Source organism: Babylonia areolata, chromosome 22 (assembly GCF_041734735.1).
Source record: "Babylonia areolata isolate BAREFJ2019XMU chromosome 22, ASM4173473v1, whole genome shotgun sequence".
Classification (NCBI taxonomy): domain Eukaryota; kingdom Metazoa; phylum Mollusca; class Gastropoda; order Neogastropoda; family Buccinidae; genus Babylonia; species Babylonia areolata.
In genome coordinates, this window is record NC_134897.1 from 25,359,675 (window position 1) to 25,379,241 (window position 19,567).

The 19,567-nt window shown below is 39.0% G+C and overlaps 2 protein-coding genes across 4 annotated transcripts in view; one reads left to right on the forward strand and one right to left on the reverse strand.

The window, feature by feature from the left end:
* Nucleotides 1-3,664: 3,664 nt before the first annotated feature.
* LOC143297351 (large ribosomal subunit protein uL22-like) lies at nt 3,665-8,478 on the reverse strand. The gene is made up of 7 exons (XM_076609656.1): nt 8,434-8,478; nt 7,394-7,443; nt 6,692-6,732; nt 5,917-6,051; nt 5,460-5,558; nt 4,830-4,926; nt 3,665-3,855 (listed from the first exon to the last, which is right to left on the reverse strand). Exons 2-7 carry the CDS (start codon nt 7,431-7,433, stop codon nt 3,707-3,709), a joined length of 561 nt encoding a protein of 186 aa, XP_076465771.1. The 5' UTR covers nt 7,434-7,443; nt 8,434-8,478; the 3' UTR covers nt 3,665-3,706.
* Nucleotides 8,479-14,055: 5,577 nt separating this feature from the next.
* Nucleotides 14,056-19,567, forward strand: part of LOC143297254 (dual specificity mitogen-activated protein kinase kinase 1-like) — a 33,684-nt gene continuing 28,172 nt past the window's right edge. For all 3 annotated transcript variants that reach the window (XR_013057233.1, XR_013057232.1, XM_076609495.1), the window contains exons 1-2: nt 14,056-14,250; nt 19,025-19,328. Coding sequence is in view for 1 of the 3 variants with exons in the window: in XM_076609495.1 (XP_076465610.1) it covers nt 14,186-14,250; nt 19,025-19,328 (369 nt within the window). In the remaining 2 variants the exon portion in view is untranslated. The remainder of the gene's footprint in view (nt 14,251-19,024; nt 19,329-19,567) is intronic.

Consider the following 19,567-nt stretch of genomic DNA (forward strand, 5'->3'; position numbering starts at 1 on the left):
GTGAGTTCTATTACGTGCGCTAAGTGCATGCTGCACACGGGACCTCGGTTTATTGTCTCATCAGAATGACTAGCGTCTAGACCACCGCTCAAGGTCTAGTGGAGGGGGGCGAGGGAGGGGGTTGGAGGGGAGGGGCAATATCGGCGGCTGAGCCGTGATTCGAACCAGCGCGCTCAGATTCTCTCGCTTCCTAGGCGGACGCGTTACCTCTAGGCCATCACTCCACTATTTATAGAAGGTGTATGGCCCAGCACTCAGCTTATATCACAGATTGACATGTTACAGTTGGGCCAACAGCAAACTGAGAGCTCTATTATCTATGGTTTCACTATTGCAATGGGAAATCATTTACAGCTTAGTCGAAGGACTATGACTCTCAAAGTAGGAGGCAAAATCGCACTGGCTCTTCGTGCTGCAGCCTTGGGGGCTAGAACCATCCCCAATGCCGACTGTCCTGAAACCCTCTTGCCCGAGAAACTTGGGGTGTGACTTGGGCAAGACACTCTCCACTGTAATCAAATTCTAGCCCAGATAGTCGGGACAGCAGTTACCTCCTCTGCTGTTTTGATGGTCATAGTCGAACACGACTGACTGTCATACATAGAGTTTGACTACAGGTCTCCATATTCATTGTAAATTCCCCCACCCCCTACACTCCCAAAGACTCGTATTCATTATGATTTTTCAGTTCCTAAAGATTTTGTGATAGTTTATTATTATATCATCAATTCTAACATTACAGTGCTGCTGCCACAAAGATTGCTCTTGCTTCACCGTTATCAAGAATGGAGCTGGATAACCTTAATGCCACACACACACACACACACACACACACACACACACACACACACACACACACACACACACACAGAGAGAGAGAGAGAGAGAGAAGACTGAATGTGAGCGGGGAGAAGGACAGACAGTGTGATAGAGAGGTAGGTCGGTGAAATGATTTTTTCATTATGAATTAAAAACAAAAGCAACACACAGATGGAAGAATATAACATAGAAAAAATGACATTAAAGAAGCAAAGTCAAATCAAATCAAACTATGGCGCTTAGAGCCTCACAGACCACTAAGGCCATCTCAATGCTATCAACAGAAGCAAATGATGAAAAAGTAATGAGATTTTAAAACTTTTCCCTTTCTTTTTTAAGTTTCCATCGTGCATGACAGTGTTCGTGTGTGTGCGAGTGAGAGTGTGTTTTGGAGTTCTGTTTTGGAAAGGCTCGAGGAAAATTCTGTGGTGATCCAAGAGCCCAACTGATCACTTTCATGTACAACCCCACAATGATGTAAAATGAACTAAAAACATATCCACAGAAAAGGAAAATGGCGGAATATGGATTTCACACTGCTCCCCGAAAGGGGACCAAATAAGGGTAGTTACCATGTCTACTGTAAAGGAGTCGTTTCACAATAGCCTCCCCTACATGACTTCGGATAAATATCGCTCATTTATTTCCACTCTCTCCCTCAAATACACACACGCACACACACCGAAGCCTCCATGGAACTAATTCATCATTAATAGAACATAGAAAGGTTTTATTAATGTATACATGCGTGCATTTCCCTGTGCGCGTGACAGACTTTGTGCATGTTTGTGGGGGGTGAGGGGGGGTTGCTTGTGCGCGAGCAGCGTGTTGTGTGTGCGCAATTTCATTTTCACTCACATCTTTATACTTTGTGTGTGTGTGTGTGAGAGAGAGAGAGCGAGACAGACAGACAGAATGTCAGAGAGACAAACACACACAAATACAAACATTCAAAGACGGCCAGCCACAAGGCAGACAGTCACAAGCACACTAAGACACCAACTTCCTAATTGGGCATAATTGATAGAAGGGAAATAAATCGTATGAAACAGCCTTCAAATGAATATTCTCCCTTACTGTGTTGCAGCAGAATGCCCTCTTGTACTTGGAACTTGTCTGGGAGATCCCATTTTTCTTGAGCATGTGCTTCAGCAAGCCAGCTGTATATGTGCTTCTGTATGCCAGTTTTATTGAAAATGTGCTTCTGGAAGCCAGCATGGTATATGTGCTGTAAGCTAAATGTGTCACAATGATCATGTGCAACTAGTCAGATGATTGCACGAATCCACACATCTGGGAAATTACTTCATTATTAATGCTCCATAATCATTATGGAACACAGAAGGTTTAGTCATTGTATACAAAACTACCCCAGCTGCAGTTACAAAGTTGAAAAAGTTATTTGACAACTTCAACTCAAAACATATTTTTTTCTCGTTGTCAAAAGGTTTTTCAACTTCGATTTGTAATTTTTGCAAGCAAGATGAGCAGTCAGTTGCTTCCATGTTGTGTGATTGTGATGCTGTCCACAAGTTCTGGACAGGTTGCAGCAGACCTTGAGGAAGAGCACTATGAAAACTTTAAATAATAAATTGTTTTATTTGGCATAAAAAAAAATATTTACAGATAAATTGATGGATCTGGCTCTTACTTTTAGTTAATATATAAGCTAAATTCTATATCTGCAGATGCACCTGGAAAGTGTTCAGACAGCTCAGCTTTCATTGTTCTTCTGAGAATCAGATCTACTGAAGAACAGAACGGCAAATATCATCAGTTCAAGAAGAGACTTTGAGGAATGCTGGCACATCTGCTCTCCTGTCATTGATCTTTTTCTTTGTCCACTTGTCTGCTGTGTACATATCCATCCACTCCTGCTCACTTGTTGCTATCATGAAGGTGCTTGTAGTTAAGTAGCATGTACGCTAATATCATAGCTTTTGTCACCCCTTTTTGCTCCACACTGACAAAAAGTTCGGTAATCATTTATCAAATATGGCATGCAACACCACCACCACTTCTTTTTTCATAAAAAAAAATCTTTGCTATTATATATGGACCATCAATTCACAAAATTTCTGATTTACAACTGCAGGTTTATCAGCTTTCCATCAAAAATCTGCTCCACTGAACGTGCCATAAAAAATTAATGGGAAGTCTATTCAGCTCCCCTCCCCCCCATTTTTTTTTTTTTTTTTTTTTCAAATTTCTTGTCTTAACGCTCAACTGTTAGTGATTGACGGAAGTTAAAGAATCGAACCAACAGCAAAGTAACAGCTGTACAATAATAGATTATACACTGCAATGGGAAACCATCTACAGATTTGTCTTTTTTGTATATCTTTTATCTTTTTTTATCACAACAGATTTCTCTCTGTGAAATTGAGGCTGCTCTCTCCAGAAAGATTGCGTCGCAACACTACAGCACCACCCATTTTTTGTATTTTTTCCTGCGTGCAGTTTTATTTGTTTTTCCTACCGAAGTGGATTTTTCTACAGAATATTAGGCCATCACATTCATTGAAGGACTCTGACACTCTAAGAGGCAAGATTACACTTGCTCAGTTCTGCGGCCTTGGGGGCCAGTTGACTTTAGGAAACCATCCCAGAGAGAACGGATGTACCTTAGGCAAGTCACATCACTGAGTCCAGCTCAGATAATAGGGCAGCAGTTGCCTCCTTTGCTGTCCTCACAGTCTAAGTTGGCTACAACTATCATAAGAGTATGTGTATGTTCATGCATTCAATCTGATAGAAAATCTGTTTTACAAATAACAAAATAATACAGTATCATTCCATCATTCTCTTCCCTCTTCTACACCACCACAACACGAAGACAGTGTGAGACCTTTCAGACATTTATTCTTAATGACTGCAAAATGAGTGTCTAGTCTCGCTGCATCATCTTCTGTCTCTTCAGCTTCTTTTGCGAAACCTTCTTCTTCACGGGCTCGTCCTCACCGGCGGTGGGCCTCAGTACCGCCTGCTCCTTCTCTGCCAGGATCACCTCAATGTGAGAGGGGCTCGACATGTAGGCTGAAACACACACACATAGCGATGTGCTTACCTATCTGATAATTATTATTGCTTGTTGCCAAGCACACACACAGAGGGTTGCCACACATGTAACCAAACAAAATACATTTTTTTCCAGACGTTTTCCAAACTATAAAAAATTTTTTTATACCAAACATTAAGCCAAAAGGAATTAAAAAAATTTATGTTACACCACTGACAAAAGAGATGGGTGGATATACTAATATCAATGTTCAATTTTCATCAATTTTTGTAGTTGTTTTTTGGTTTTTGGTTATTTTTTTCTTCTGGTTCTGTAAACAGATTTTACAAAAAAGCAAAAAACAAAAAAATTCCTGACCATACAGCCATTACAAGGCAAAACATCTTTTCCCATGACTTTTCCAGGCCTGGAAATACTTCTCTCATTCTTCAAAGATTTTTCCAGGCTTCCATGACTGTGCAAAACCTGCTATCATGTATTCATCAATATCATTTTTGGCTATCAGACTACTCATGGCCATAGTAGGTCTGAAAATAATGTAAATATCAAGCTCACGGAACCTGTGAGACAAAAGAAAGGAGAGAAAAAATGCACAAAAAATTTGACAGTATTTATGTACATAAATCTAAAATTTGCCTTTGACACTATTTTACATACTATTTTACTTGTCTGAATCATTTTTATAAGTCTTTGGACATCTTGTGTGTGTGTGTGTGTGTGTGTGTGCGTTTTGTCCACAGGAAAAGTGTAAAAAAGTAAATAAATAGAAAGGCGATGAAAAGTGAGCCATACTAAACCAAGAGTAATCCTCATATGAATATTCTTTAAACAATAAAAAAAAAAATTAAACACGTATGAAAGACAGTGTGCCAAGCCTGTGCACAAACCCATACACAACACAATACATGCAAACAGATTCAAACAAAAACAAAGGACATGGTACTCTTAAAGAATACAAACACAGAGGAAGAGAAAACAAAAAGAGACATACGGTTGATTCTGCCGTGAGCTCTGTAGGTCCTTCTCCTCATCTTGGGAGCAGCGTTGACCTGAATGGACTCAATCACCAGGTGGTCAGTATCCAGACCCTGCCCACAAAACCATCAAGTGAAATCACTGGCAGGTACCCCTCAAAATGTTACACCACTTTCCACTGTAAACAGTTCTATATTCTTGCAAAGCTACCCCTCAAAATGTTACACCACTTTCCACTGTAAACAGTTCTATATTCTTGCAAAGCTTTCAGTAAAAAAAAAAATATATAGCAGAAACATTGAAAACACACACACCAACTCATCATACTTCTTGAAACTCAAGACGTAAATTGTTCAAAAAGTTCAATTTGCAGATTTTCTGATGCATCTACAGCACAAATAGGATATAAAAAGAATAAAAACTCTTTGTATAGTTGAGGGGAAAGCATGAAATCTAAGCCTAAAAAACAAGACGGTTCTGTTTTAAACAGAAACAGGTTTTTTTAATGTTTGTTTTCATAAGAAAAGTTTTCAGATCATAAGGGACTGTCAACTTATTTTCTGGAACAATCTCCTTGATATACTAAACATAAATAACTTTTTTTTTTTTTCCAAGTGCTCTTTTCTGATACCAAACTACCACTGACCTTGAACTCAGCATTGCTTTCAGCATTCTTCAGCAGCTGCAGAAGGAACTCAGCACTCTTCTTGGGCCAGCGCCCCTGGGTGCACTTGAACTGCTTGGACTGCAGCACACACCGTGCACAAACCATCACCGCTTGAAACCATCAGTACATCATGCATCAGATGCTCCACTCACTTCATATACAAGTATCATGACTTCAATCTTTTTTTTTTTTAATTAAATATCACTTTGATGATAAAATCTTTTTTCTTTTTTTTTTCTTTTTGAAGGCATAGTTACAGAAAAGGAAACTCCACAGATAAAATCCCAGGTTAAAAAGCAACAACAACCAAACAGCTCTAATGTCACAAAAACATGTGTTAAATTCAAGACACACTTCCTTAACCAAAAAAACAAACAAGACAACCTCAATAGCACTCAACCATTCTTCCTCCAAACCACAAACTGCATCAACACACCTGTGCCTTGCGTCCAGCACAGCCACTGAAGCGACGGAAGGGAACAATCTCTTTCTTGGCCATCACATTCTTCAGGTAGCGCACAGCCCGCTTCAGATGCATGTTCTTGATGGCCTGGGCAGTCTCCCGGGTGTTCTGCACATTTCATGCATACCATCAATGATTCTGGGTTTATTTCAACAGCCAGCTATGAATGTTTCTGGTTTATTACAACAGTCAGCACTGAATGTTTCCAGTTTTATGAATGTTTCTGGTTTATTACAATAAAGTAAGCCTTGAATATTTCCAGTTATTACAACAGAATCAGCCATGAATGTTTCCATTTATTACAACAGTCAGATTACACATCGTGACATGGCACTGACATCAACCCACTCTGTTGTTTTCACAGTAAATAGCTTGACAATAAATAAAAGATAAAACAGAAATTGGTTGGTGAAAGATACTTTTCCATGACTATTGCATATTTAAGCACTTTTCACATGGGTGAGCCCATCTTAATTATCAAACAATACAAGACTAAATGTTTAAATGACTTATAAACCAGAGGAATATATCAAGTTATATTACTTAACAATTTGCTTGGATAAAGAAGGGCAACTAAAATGGAAAACTGGTTTTGAGAGACTCAAAATTTTTTGGTTTGTAACGATCTGAGCAAGTGTCCTACTTTCTCAAAATATGACATGTCAATTACTGAGTCAAATCTGGTACTGATAACTACAGCACAAAGCAAACTACATCAAAATCCATCAAAATATCCACAGTAACATACCTTGAAATGAACACGCAGGTAAGAACCCCGTGCCTTAGCAGCTGCACACAAATATATAACAAGACGGTCATTAATCAGAGGGGGGGTTTTTTGTTTTGTTTTCAGAAACACTTCATCATCGATGTCAACAAAATCTCAGTTTCATTGTCTTTTAAAAGTTACATCAGACATACTGTACTAAAAGCACTGTACAGGTTCTACCTCACTGTCCAGACACACAGAAAATATTGTCAGTTTCAACAGCAGTCTTCTGCTTACAACTTGTTCTACAAATGTACAATGTCAACTTCTTCTGAAATACCATTACCTATCAAATTGTTTTTCAAATATGTCTGGTAAAGCAGATTACTGCAGTCAGCCCTCTAATAGAATTATCGTTCACTTTCCACAGATCATCTGATGGCACATATCAAAAAGGTGAACTCCAGTTCCAAGCATGGAATCATTTGTGGACTAATTCATTTCCAAATACCACTCCTTGAAAGGTACATCCATCAAAATGAATCAGTCAATTTAGTTCAATAACAGTGCTTCTGAACATACGCATGTGTGAGGATGTACATGTGCAAACACATATATATGTGAAGCACTGTGTGATATTGCTAACTCAAATGCATGTGTCTGTAGAAAGTGCGTGTGTATGCCCATGGCATAAGTTTTTCATTAATAATGTGTTTTCTGCAACAAAATTAAATAACTTACATTTTGAAGCATTATCTGGCTCTCTAGCGTAGCGAACCATGGTTGGTTATCTGCAAAACAGACACAAGTAACAAATATTAACATCTCACACTTTTCTTCTAGAAAACTGATAAATGAAGATTATCTTTGTTCAACAGACTGATCCTGTACTTGTATTGTAAAACATAATCATAACATAATGAAATGAAAATCACAATAAAATAAAAAGAGTAGCAATACTATACTGACTTACTATTTACCCAACTCGTAATAATTAATACATATTCATACTAATTACATGTGTTATGAACTGCATTCAGCGATTGACAGTGTGAGGCAGTACCAGGTACTTTGTTACAACTGTCCACCATTAGAAAATCAGATTCAGCAGATAATGTGAGTAGCAAAAAAGAATAACGAGAATCTGACCAGTGCTATGTGGTGTATAGTATACACAATCTGATTTGCTGCAGAACAAATGAATTAATGGGCATTCACAGGTGATTCAATGTGGATTTCTTCTTTCACATTACAATAATCCACCTTAGGTACCCACAACCGACAACTACTATGTGAGTTTAAATTACCAGCTTTTAAACAAGATCACAAAATATTACTGTAAATTATTTCTTGCAACAAACAGTAACACGTATACCGTTAGTATACGTCAGTCTTGTCTTACTGCGATGTTCGTTTCCTCCATTAACTTCTGACCATCAAAAAATAAGTGGCCTGTATAAGTATAAAGCATATCCACTGAGCACCAGACAAGAAGGAATGATATAGGACTAGTAAAAACGAAGAAAGAAGAAGAGCATCCAGACTCTGCCGTTTTTTTCAACCTCAGTAGTGATCATGTGCATGTGGCCGCCACACGGCATACACACGGTACAGAACAGCTCTCACATCTTTCTGGTTTAAGGGAAATTTCGGCAAAATATATACCAAAATCATTAGTGTCACTATAATTTTCATTCGAACATGAACATATATGACTAAGAAGCACAAAAATCAAGCTTTTATACACTTTTTTGGATAGTTTTATATCAAGTCACACATACCATGCACTCTCACTCCTCTCCTCTCTTACCGGAAAAGGAAGTTCACTTGGTAGAGTGATGCATTGTGGGGATAAAATCAATGTCTGAGCAGACTAATAAAACAACCAAATACTAACGAAATTACTAAATAAATACATGAAATGAGGGTCAAAACATAAATAGATAAATAACAGGAGAAAAGGAGGGGCGCACATGTTGTCAGAGAGGAAGTCTTATATTCGGTAGAAGATGCAATTATTTTAAATTAAATATCAACTTTAACGTTTTTGTGATTACTTTGAAATTAAAAAAAAAACTTGTTTGTTTTTGTTTTGTTTTTTAAAGGGGGGTTTCATTTTATTTGTATGTTTGTGTGTTCTTTCCAAGCATAGCGAGGCCATCAAATAAACAGGCAATAGTCTGCTTTGATGGGTACCTATGACTTCTGATTCTGGGAAGGTCAAAGCGGCGGAGGATTGACTGTATATAAGTGAGCCCCCGGCACCATTACTTCCTCGGTGCCGAACGCTTGAAACATCACAGTGACATTGCTGTAAAAGGCTACATATATGGGATCTTGATTTTTAAAAAATAAATAGATAAAGATATATATATATATGGAGAGAGAGAGAGAGAGAGAGAGAGTGTGTGTGTGTGTGTGTGTGTGTGTGTGAGAGAGAGAGAGAGAGAGAGTGAGAGAGTGAGTGAGTGAATAGTGGGCATCTACTGAGTATATACATTGAAATCAGTACTGATCAGTGGTAATAAAAAAAATAATAAAACAGTTCAAGACAGATATAAGGGACATAACTGAAACAGAAAATACTGAGTAAAATCAGTAGCAAGCTTAAAAAGTTCACCGGGCGGAGACTGAGACTGAACTTAAGCACACACACACACACACACACACACACACACACACACACACACACACACACACACACACTGGAGAAAGGGGATATGCACCGTAACTGATGCACATACTGTAACACTGAGATCAGATAAGTCCGTCGCCGGAGAGAAAGTGAATGAATGAATGTTTAATGCATTTCGGCCATGCCACATATACATATTCGGGAGTTTGGGAGAAAGTTTATAAGCAATTAGGCAAAAGAGTTCTACAAAAAGAAAACAAATAGACGGAATTCACCAATTAGATGACATCAAATTCACTTTCACAATATTAAGTAATTCAAAGCATGAGCAGATAACCAGTATCACTTCGATCAAGAATCAGGGTTGAGTCCCTTATACTCTTCAGTATCAGGATCGATATCAGGACTGATGTATACGTCGCAGGGGCCAATATGGCTATCGTCGCAACGGAACTTGGGAGAGCGCATGCAAAAACACTGAAAACAAACAAACAAACAAACCAAAAACAAAACAAAAAACCCCAACTACTCTTAATGATGGAAAACAGTAGCTGTTGGGGATCTGTTGATGGCCGCCAATGGTGAATGCTGCGCGGTCGTCCCTGCACTCCCAACTCCTCAGTTCCTCCAGCTGATTCCATTCTGCTATTGTTTTTTACAAAGAATGGGTTCTTCAGTTCAAGTTAGCTGGTCTGTCATACAGAATGGAATGACGAATCCCTTGCTGTTATTGAAAGTTCTTCAGTCTTTCCACAATTGTCTATGTCAAGGCCTTTATATTATGATGTAGTAGTAGTAGTTTCAGTTTCAGTAGCTCAAGGAGGCGTCACTGCGTTCGGACAAATAATAATAAATAAATAAATAAGACAACAATGATGATAAATAAGCAAATAAATGTAAAACATGAAGAAAAGAAGTCCTAATAGCAGATTCGAACCCAGCGTGAGAAGAAACTCTTACCCATCCGGGGCTCCTTAGTAGTAGCCATGATAGTAGTATAGGGACTGACAGTCATCTGCCTAGACCTCTCGGCCTTTTTAAGTCCCCATCGAATCTTCATCTTCACTTCTTCCATTTTCTTTTATTCATTTATTTTCATCTTTTGTTTGTTGTTGTTGGGCGGTGTACAGAGGTACACTTCTGCAAGAAACTTGGTTTTATTCATCATCAGCAGTTAAACAATTTATCTTTTAAGATGGTGTTGTTGTCAAGGAGATTTTTGAACGTGTTAGTATTTTGTGCAAGTTTAACTTCGATTGGTAGTGCATTCCATGTTTGTGCAATTCGGTTAGCCAATGAATTTTTTTCTAATGTTGGTGTTCCAGTGTTCTAAACAAATTTTCTTTACTGAGTTCCTCAGTGTACTATCATAGTCAGACATTCTAAAGATATGTCTTGCATTTACATCATTTATGTTATTTAATATCTTATAAGTTTCAATCAAATCTCCTCTTACTCTTCTACCTTTCAGTGAATGTAGATTTAAGTATGTAACTTCTTTGTTGGTAGCTCATATTCTTGCATTCTTTTACGAAACTTTGAACTTAAACCTGATGTAGGCTTGGATCTTCTGCTGGTCTCGCTCGCAGGTGTCAAGAACTTTCCCCGTGGTAAGGCTGGTATTTGATTGTGATCAGCAATCCTGAACATTGTAGTAAGCCGTATGATTTTGCGACGATTCTCTACATGTTTTTGTTTGTTTGTTTGTTTTTTTGTAGCACCGGTTTGCGTCACGCAGCTTGGATCCTTCCATCTGTAATTCCTAGTATTGACTGGCGGCCTGGCGTTGGACTCTCTCAGCTGAGCCTTTCGATTTCCTTTTTCAGGTGGGGGTCCCATACTGCTGCTCGGTAATCCAGCCGGCATGGAACGGACAAGTGAGATATACTGATGCCATGGCGGCGGGCTTTCTGGAACTGAGGCAAATCGGCCTCGGATTACGTGAGAAAGCTGAATGAGCAGTTGGCTCTTTTGCAAATGTTTGTAATGTTGTCAGTCCATTTCAGGTCGTTTGACTGGACTCCCAGACAGGGATTTTATTGAACTTGTTTCATATTACCTCAGAAATAACACCATTAGACCTCGGTTTGGTGAATACAAAAACAAAATTAGGTTCTTTGGTCTTAAAGGAAACTTGACGCGGTCTTCTTTTTATAGCATAGAATTAAAACAAACTTCGAAACAACATCAAGGCTGATATTTTCGTTCCTGCCATCTGTTTGTGAAAACTGGCGAACATTGTATATCTTTTCCTCGAAAGTTCTTCCTAAGGTCGGTATACAAGGACAATCATAGATAAAATTATGTTCGTTTTCAACTGACACACAGAGAGACAGAGACTCGGAGATAGAGAGATAGGGAGAAAGAGATAGATAGATAGATAGATAGATAGATAGATAGATAGATAGATAGATAGACAGAGAGAGAGAGAGAGAGAGAGAGAGAGAGAGAGAGAGAGAGAGAGAGAGCTGACTGAAAATAGAATTTCTACTTTTTACGACATTCGGAGGCCCGTGCGGAGAGCTAGAATATCAATTTTTTTTTCTTTGATCCCACTGCAAAAGCTTAGGTTTTGAATTAACGGCTTTCAGTTCACTTACATTCACTGCTCTTAGCCCCTCCCCCACCATGCACCCACCCCCACCCCCCGCACTCCCGCTACACACACCACACACACTCACGTACTCACACACTGCACGCAAACACTCGCAAAAAGAAAAAAAAAGAAAAAAAAAGACAGAAAAATAGATGAAATAAAATAAACAGAAGAATACAAAGGCACAAAATACAAATGTACTCTGTGTTAGATGGTGCAGACGAAATTGGTATGTCTGGTTAAACCTTTTCTCCATCTTCCTTAGTTCGACTGCAACACCCCAAACTGAAGAAAAAGAGTGGAAAGGAGGGTAGTCCGTCACTATCTATTTTTTTCCAAAGGTTTTTGTTTGTTCGTCAGTTGTTTTTTGTTGTTTTTTAATGAGTGAGTGAGTGTGTGTGTGTGTGTGTGTGTGTGTGTGTGTGTGTGTGTGTGTGTGTGTGTGTGTGTGTGCCGGTGTGTGTGTGCCGGTGTGTCAGAGTGTGTGTGTGTGTGTGTGTGTGTGTGTGTGTGTGTGTGTGTGTGTGTGTGTGTTTGTGTGTGAAAGGAAGACCCGTTTATAAATGACTGGCGTCAGTAAATCCGTCAGAGAAGGAATCTCACACTATTGGAGTATTGTAAATAAAAGTTCTTTCACATTGAATTCGTGTTCTAATTCTTGGGACAGCGGTCTGCCGAAGGCGTGTGCACAGACAGAAAGTCGTCAGTAGATGTAAACAGGGGATGACCCTGAGAAAAAAACTGAGAGTTGCAACTAAAGCCTGCATATATCTATCATTTTGATAGCAACCCATGCTTGCACTGGGAGCCATGCAATGAAGTGGTTGAGCATGATCATACTTTTTCTCTGGAAGGATTAATTTTGCTGCACTGAGACTTCTGGTACTTCCGAGTCAGTCATCATTGAAAAAAACACATTGTGGACCGCAGCCGCTAGAATGGACTGAGAGCTTTGCAACCGTCAAGTTTTGACATAACAAAGGCATAGGCAAGGGTCGGAAATCGACTGAACTAAATATTTACCTGTTGTCATCGGACTGAGCTACAAAAACAGCTTGGATCAGCGACAAATTTTTAACATTAGTCCAAGGACATAAATTAAGTACGGTCAGAAATTAATGATAATAAAACTAAGTTTCTAGCAGCATGAGCAAACGATATCGCTGGGATTCCAACGTTCGTGATAACTGAATCAGTATAATTTATGACTTAAGGAAAAGGCTGCATTGTGTCTTCAAATTATGAGCCATAATCAGACGAGCTTTGCCGTCACCCGGGACGTCAGTTTGTCATCAGTCACGGTCAGTCAACTTGACTGACTGGAGCTTGGCCTTCCAAGACTTCACATCACTTTTTGTTCTGTCGTGAATGTTATCAAATGTCGGTTGTGTCTGATCAGGAGAACACGAGTCAATAAGCTGCACATGGGAGGTGGGGGATGGGCTCGGTTATCACTGAGCAAAAACTCAAGTCAGACAAGAAACTGTATTAACTGTGACTCAGTGTTCTATATTTGATATCTGTCTGTATCGGTTTGCCATCCATCTGCCCGCTGACCTTTGTATCTTTCTCAGCTGCTGCTGCTGTGTCAGAATCTTTTACTGGACTGGGAAAGGAGCCAGTCGTTTGTGACGGGTCGGACACGGTCCAGAACAACATTGGCAGAGGTCATTTCACGATGCTTCAACCAGTGAACAGTCTGGGAATAATATGCTCGATTTGCCATGCGCCAGTGAAAAATTAACGGTCCTCCTTAATATGACAAACTTGTCGAAGGACATGTTTCTGAACTGAAAACACAAATTAATGACAACTTGTGAACAACGTACTTGACCTATATAAAAAGCGCCGGGGAACGCTGGTTGTTGACATTTTCATATCCCAGGCCAACCTCAATCTAACAAGAATTCTTCAGTACAAACTCGATATCTTCACGTTTGATTTTCTTACAACTCGTGTAATTATTTAAAATACTTATTTTAACTGAGTAATCTGTGTATTATTGTTCAGCGGGAGACGCTCTGCCACAGTTTTTGCACCCCCCCCCCCCCCCCACGCCCTTTCCGCCGATGGTAGTCACATGACACACTGATTTTGAGACCCCTCACGCGTGTTGTTCTAATGAATATTCATGTTTTGTGTACATTCGCAACTTCCTACTATTATGGGAAATTGTGTGTGTTCGCAATGTCGATTGTTTTGATTGTGTGTGTGAAACCAGGACTGTCTGATTGATGTCATAATTTTTTTGTTTCTTTGCCAGTGATCTAAAGAGTGGGTCAACATTCAATGTGCTCGCACGATGCCAGCCAAGAACAAGTTGAACCTGACTATTTCTGTGGCCGATCATGGTCAGGATGGATCAGAGTGAGTGTGCACGGAAAAGAGTGCAAGTTGGATGTAGATTGATCTCACTAACCACTGAACCACGCAGTTTTTCTCGTCGTTAAGTTTTGTCTCGTTTAGAATGGGAGAAAGCTGTTTTCTGCGAGTGTAGTGAGAATAACGTATTTGTGAGCGCGTCTTTCTGAACGTGTGCATTTGTACGTGTACGTTTTTAGAGAAATGGAGGTATGAGCATTGTGTGGGCGTGTAGTATTTAACATACATGCACGATTTCTGTCATGACTTACAAGAAATCGGAGCAACAATTGTTTTTTAAAAGTAACCTGATATGGTTTATGATGATCATGCAGATGTAATTCTGAATGAAATATGGCAGAATTCGCACAGTGTAGACTTGAAGGAGAAAAACGAAAAAACAGTCGTATGTGCTTGGTGACGGTGGAGGTGGTAGTGGTGGCATGGTGGAATGGTATTCCTTGGTGTGTGTGTGTGTGTGTGTGTGTGTGCACGTGGGTGTGGGTGTGTGCGTGTGCGTGCATGCTGTGTGTGTGTGTGTGTGTGTGTGTGTGTGTGAGCACACTTGTAAAGGACTGAACAAAGTTTTCTGCAGTATGATAGTACTAGTACAGTTGTAGCAATGAAATTGACAATTGTAGCAGCAGCTGTAAGAATTGTGGCTATATCTCGGGCCTTTTTGAAGTTTTTCCCTTTGTCATGGGATCACTTTTGCAGACCATTTTTGATTCTTTTGTAAAATTGTATTCAGTAGTTTGAAAAATGTGCACAAGATTCAAGGTTTTACAATAAATCTGGCAATCACAGATTCAATTATCAGACTGTGCTCATTTGTATTTGTATATTTTTGTATTTCTTTTTATCACAGCAGACTTCTCTGTGTGAAATTCGGGCTGCACATTGCAACACTACAACGCCACCCTTTTAAAAAAAAAAAAAAAAAAAAAAATAAAATCAAATCATTTATACAAGTAGCATTTTTGTATGTTGAAACTGCCAGGAATATCTTTTCAGTGACCTCACATTAAGTTTAAAACTTAGTTGAATTGCTGCCTTCTTGATGCTGTCAATCTTAAGGAAACCATTTCTTTCACTGACCTGCCAAATGATAATTTCTTTGTTTTACATACATGTTGTAACTTTCTGAAAGATCCTTTAAGTGTAACTGATCGGCTTTAATCCTTTCAGCACTGCAAGGATAACAGCTTAAGTAGCCATCCCTGCCTGGAAAGTCTTAATAGTAATTTGTAGTTGAGATTTGAAAATTATTATAGATGATTTTAAAGGTAAACGGAAAATTGTTCACATTGAGCTATCAATCACAAACTGACTGACCATTCAGTGTTTACAACAGTCAACAGTCATTCTTTGTTTCAGTGTTTGTCATGATGATAAAAATAAATCCAGGAAACATTTTTTTGATAAGTTATGAAACACAATTTTCAGAACTTGCAGAAAAAAAAGTAAATGAAAATGCTCAAGCTGTGTTGATTAAAACTTTGTCAGTTGCCAGGAAGTTTATCATAGGCACGTGCAGGTCTGTCATTTCTCTAATTGCTTACAAGTTACAGTAAGTTGAAAGGTAGACAAGAGAGGCAAGGCCTTCAAGATTCACTTGTGATACACTTTAAAAAAAATCCAAGCTTTTTATGTATTGAGTATAATTTCAAAATGTAATGTTTATGTTGAGAAAGATCAGTTTAAAGCAAATTAAGTCCCCTAGCATTAATTAGAGTAATTTCCCTTTTTTACTATCTGCACCAAAACGTTTGCAAAATAAATAAAACTTCCATGCTTAGCAAAAGAAGTTCCTGTTTGAACAAAAAATGATAATAATGACTGCTCTTGTTGTTGGGTCAGAATATCAGATCAAAGTGCCAAGTTTAGAGAATACAAAAAATATAAATATAACAGAAAATGCAGTTTGCATATAATTAGGCTTCATTTTTGATTTTTTTGTGCCCATCCCAGAGGTGCAATATTGTTTTAAACAAGATGACTGGAAAGAACTGAATTTTTCCTATTTTTATGCCTAATTTGTTGTCAACTGACAAAGTATTTGCAGAGAAAATGTCAATGTTAAAGTTTACCACAGACACACAGACACAAACGCACGCACACACACACACACACACACACACACACACACAGACAACCGAACGCCGGATTAAAACATAGGCTCACTTTGTTTACACAAGCGAGTCAAAAACCAGTTTGAAGAATCACTGCAATATTGATTCAATGTTTAAACACTGCTTGGGACCAGGTGCAAAAAAATATGCTTTGGTGCCCAAGCAGTGCTTGGGTAACAATGCGACAGAATACATTTGTTGATTTTGGGGTAAAAAGTAAAACAGCCTCTCAAATCTTGATATGGGTGAAGTCAAACTGTTTACCAGCAAGTGAGAGGGAGCCCTGAATTATGTGAATATTATCTCATGCATGATCTTTTTCTTCATATTTTTCTGTCAGGATTTCTTGTCCATCTGGTTTCACTTTATTGTCACAGTCAGTTTGGGTTCTTTTTAAGTGCAGAATTGTCAGGCAAGGTTGTACTCACATATTGCCTTAACAGAAGCAGTGGATGGAAGAATCAGAAACAGGATTCCTTTTTTTTTACTGAAGGAGGTCTATAGGACTATATGTTATGATTGTGTCAGCATGAGTTAAACATAATGATCTAGAGCACCCATAATAAAGAAAAATACTCACAGACATACACATTCAGATGGCACAGACAGACAGACAGACAGACTTCCAAACATACACATACTCTCTGTCTGTCTGTCTGTCTGTCTCTCTGTTCTTTATCATATTCCTTCTGCAGGACTTGTCTCTGTTTTTTCTTTTCTTTTTTCTTTCTCCCCTTTCCATTAATTATATATGCTGATGTAGATTAGCAAGGACAGATTGGAAGAATGGGCCATGCCCAAAATCATAATCCTTGAAATTGAGTTAAATAAAAAAAAAACCAACAACAAAAAAACCCAACAACAACAACATTTTGAGTCCTGAGTTCTGAGTTCTCTCTGTCTCTCTCTCTCTGTCTCTCTCTGTGTCTCTCTCTGTCTCTGTCTCTCTGTCTCTGTCTCTCTCTGTCTCTCTGTCTCTCTCTTGTCTCTCTGTCTCTGTCTCTCTCTCTCTCTCTCTCTCTCTCTCTCTCTCTCTCTCTCTCTCTCTCTCTCCAGAGCACCCATTTAAAAGAAAAACACTTTCAGTCACACATGTATGCATTTTTCAAGCACTGAGTGACTGACAGACAGGCACACACACACATGTGCACATGGATGCATGCACACACACACACATGCATGCATACACACACACATGTACACACACACACACACACACACACACACACACACACACACACACACACACATTGATTCTCACACACACAAATTCAAGTATTCCAGATAACTAGATAAACTTTCATAAAGTATGAAGGAAAAGACAAGAATGGAGGTATGGGTTAAGGGACATTGATTGTTTTGATTTTTGTTCAATTTTCGTTCTAATATTTCTCCATTTTAGTTTGTTTCTTTACTGCTAGACTTTGTCTTTTGTAATTTGCATGACAGTATTGTCAAATGCCACAAAGCGTAAAAAAAACATTTAACTGAAGGACATGCAAATCCGCACAAAGACAAGCACACAAGCACTATGTATGTGTAATTGTTTCATTAATCAACTTTGTGCTTGATCTACTCCTGAAGAAATTAATAACACTAACAGTGTTTTATTTGTTATTTTTCTTTGTTTTTCTTTTTTCTTTGTTTAATGTTGATAATAATTTCGTCTTGTTGGTTGAGTTCAGCTGAGTAACTCATGTACAAGGTTATTTATTTATTTTTTAAATCTTGAAGTGGAAGCACTTAGAATTGAAAACTATTAATTCTAATAATACTATCAACTAAATCAACAAATTCGAAAACATGGAGGATTCAGCAGTTTCAGTTTTCATTTACAGTTTCAGTTTCTCAAGGAGGCGCAACTGCATTCCAACAAATCCATATATGTATACTACACCACATGATGCTAGGTAGATGCCTGACCAGCAGCATAACCCAATGTGTTTAGTCAGACCTTGAGAATGCATGCATACATTATATATTTCATATTATTTGTGTACCTATCAGAGTGGATTTCCTATGTATATGAAATTTTTGCTGTTGGTTCAATCTTTAGTGCCTCTCAGTTTATTGTCTCATCCAGATGACTAGTGCTGGACAGAATGGACACTCAGATTGATTTTCCAGTCAAACGTGGGAGAAAGGGCAAGACCAGAATTCAAACTCAGACCCTCATGGACACTGTGTTAGCAGATAAGCGTCTCAACCAGTCTGTCACTTTCCTCCGTGGAAGAACTACAACAAAGCAAATTAAAAAACAGCAGCCCTATATTTCTATGCTCTCTGATGTGATGGACGTTGCCTTTTGACGACACAACTAAACAACAACAAAAAACAACAACCCTATATATATATTACTATACTCTCTCTTGTGATGGACATAGCCTTTTGATGACTCTACTAAACAACAACAACAAAAAACAACAACCCTATGTTACTATGCTCTCTCATGTGATAGACGTTGCCTTTTGACGACACAACTAAACAACAACAACAAAAAACAACAATCCTATATTACTATGTTCTCTCATGTGATGGCTGTTGCCTTTTGACAAAACAATTAAACAACAAGTACAACAACAACAAGAAGAAACAACAACCCTATATTACTGTGCGCTCTCATGTGATGGACATTGTCATTCTTTTAGCGGTCGTCAGAACGGGGCCCAGACAGGCAACAGCACCAGTCGTCAGAATGGGGCTCCAAGAGGAAACAGCGCCGGTCGCCCGAAAGGAGCGCAAGCCAACCTGGAGAATCTTCAGGTGAAGCTGGAGCAGCTGGAAATTGACAAGCAGCAGCGGGAGCGCCTGGAGGAGTTCCTCTCCCAGAAGCAGCAGGTCGGGGAGCTTCTGGAGGAGGACTTTGAGAAGCTTGGCGAACTGGGCGCCGGTAACGGCGGGGTGGTCACGCAAGTGCTGCACAAACCCACGGGCCTCATCATGGCCAAAAAGGTGAGAGATACTATTACTACTAATACTGCTTCTACCACTTCTACTACTATTTCTACTACTACTACTAAAACCCATGGGCCTCATCATGGCCAAAAAGGTGAGGGATACTATTACTACTACTACAGCTACAACTCACGGGCCTCAGCCAGAAAGGTGAGGGATACTAGTATTACTACTACTACTACTACTACAACTCACAGGCCTCTGCCAAAAAGATGAGGGATACTTTTACTACTACT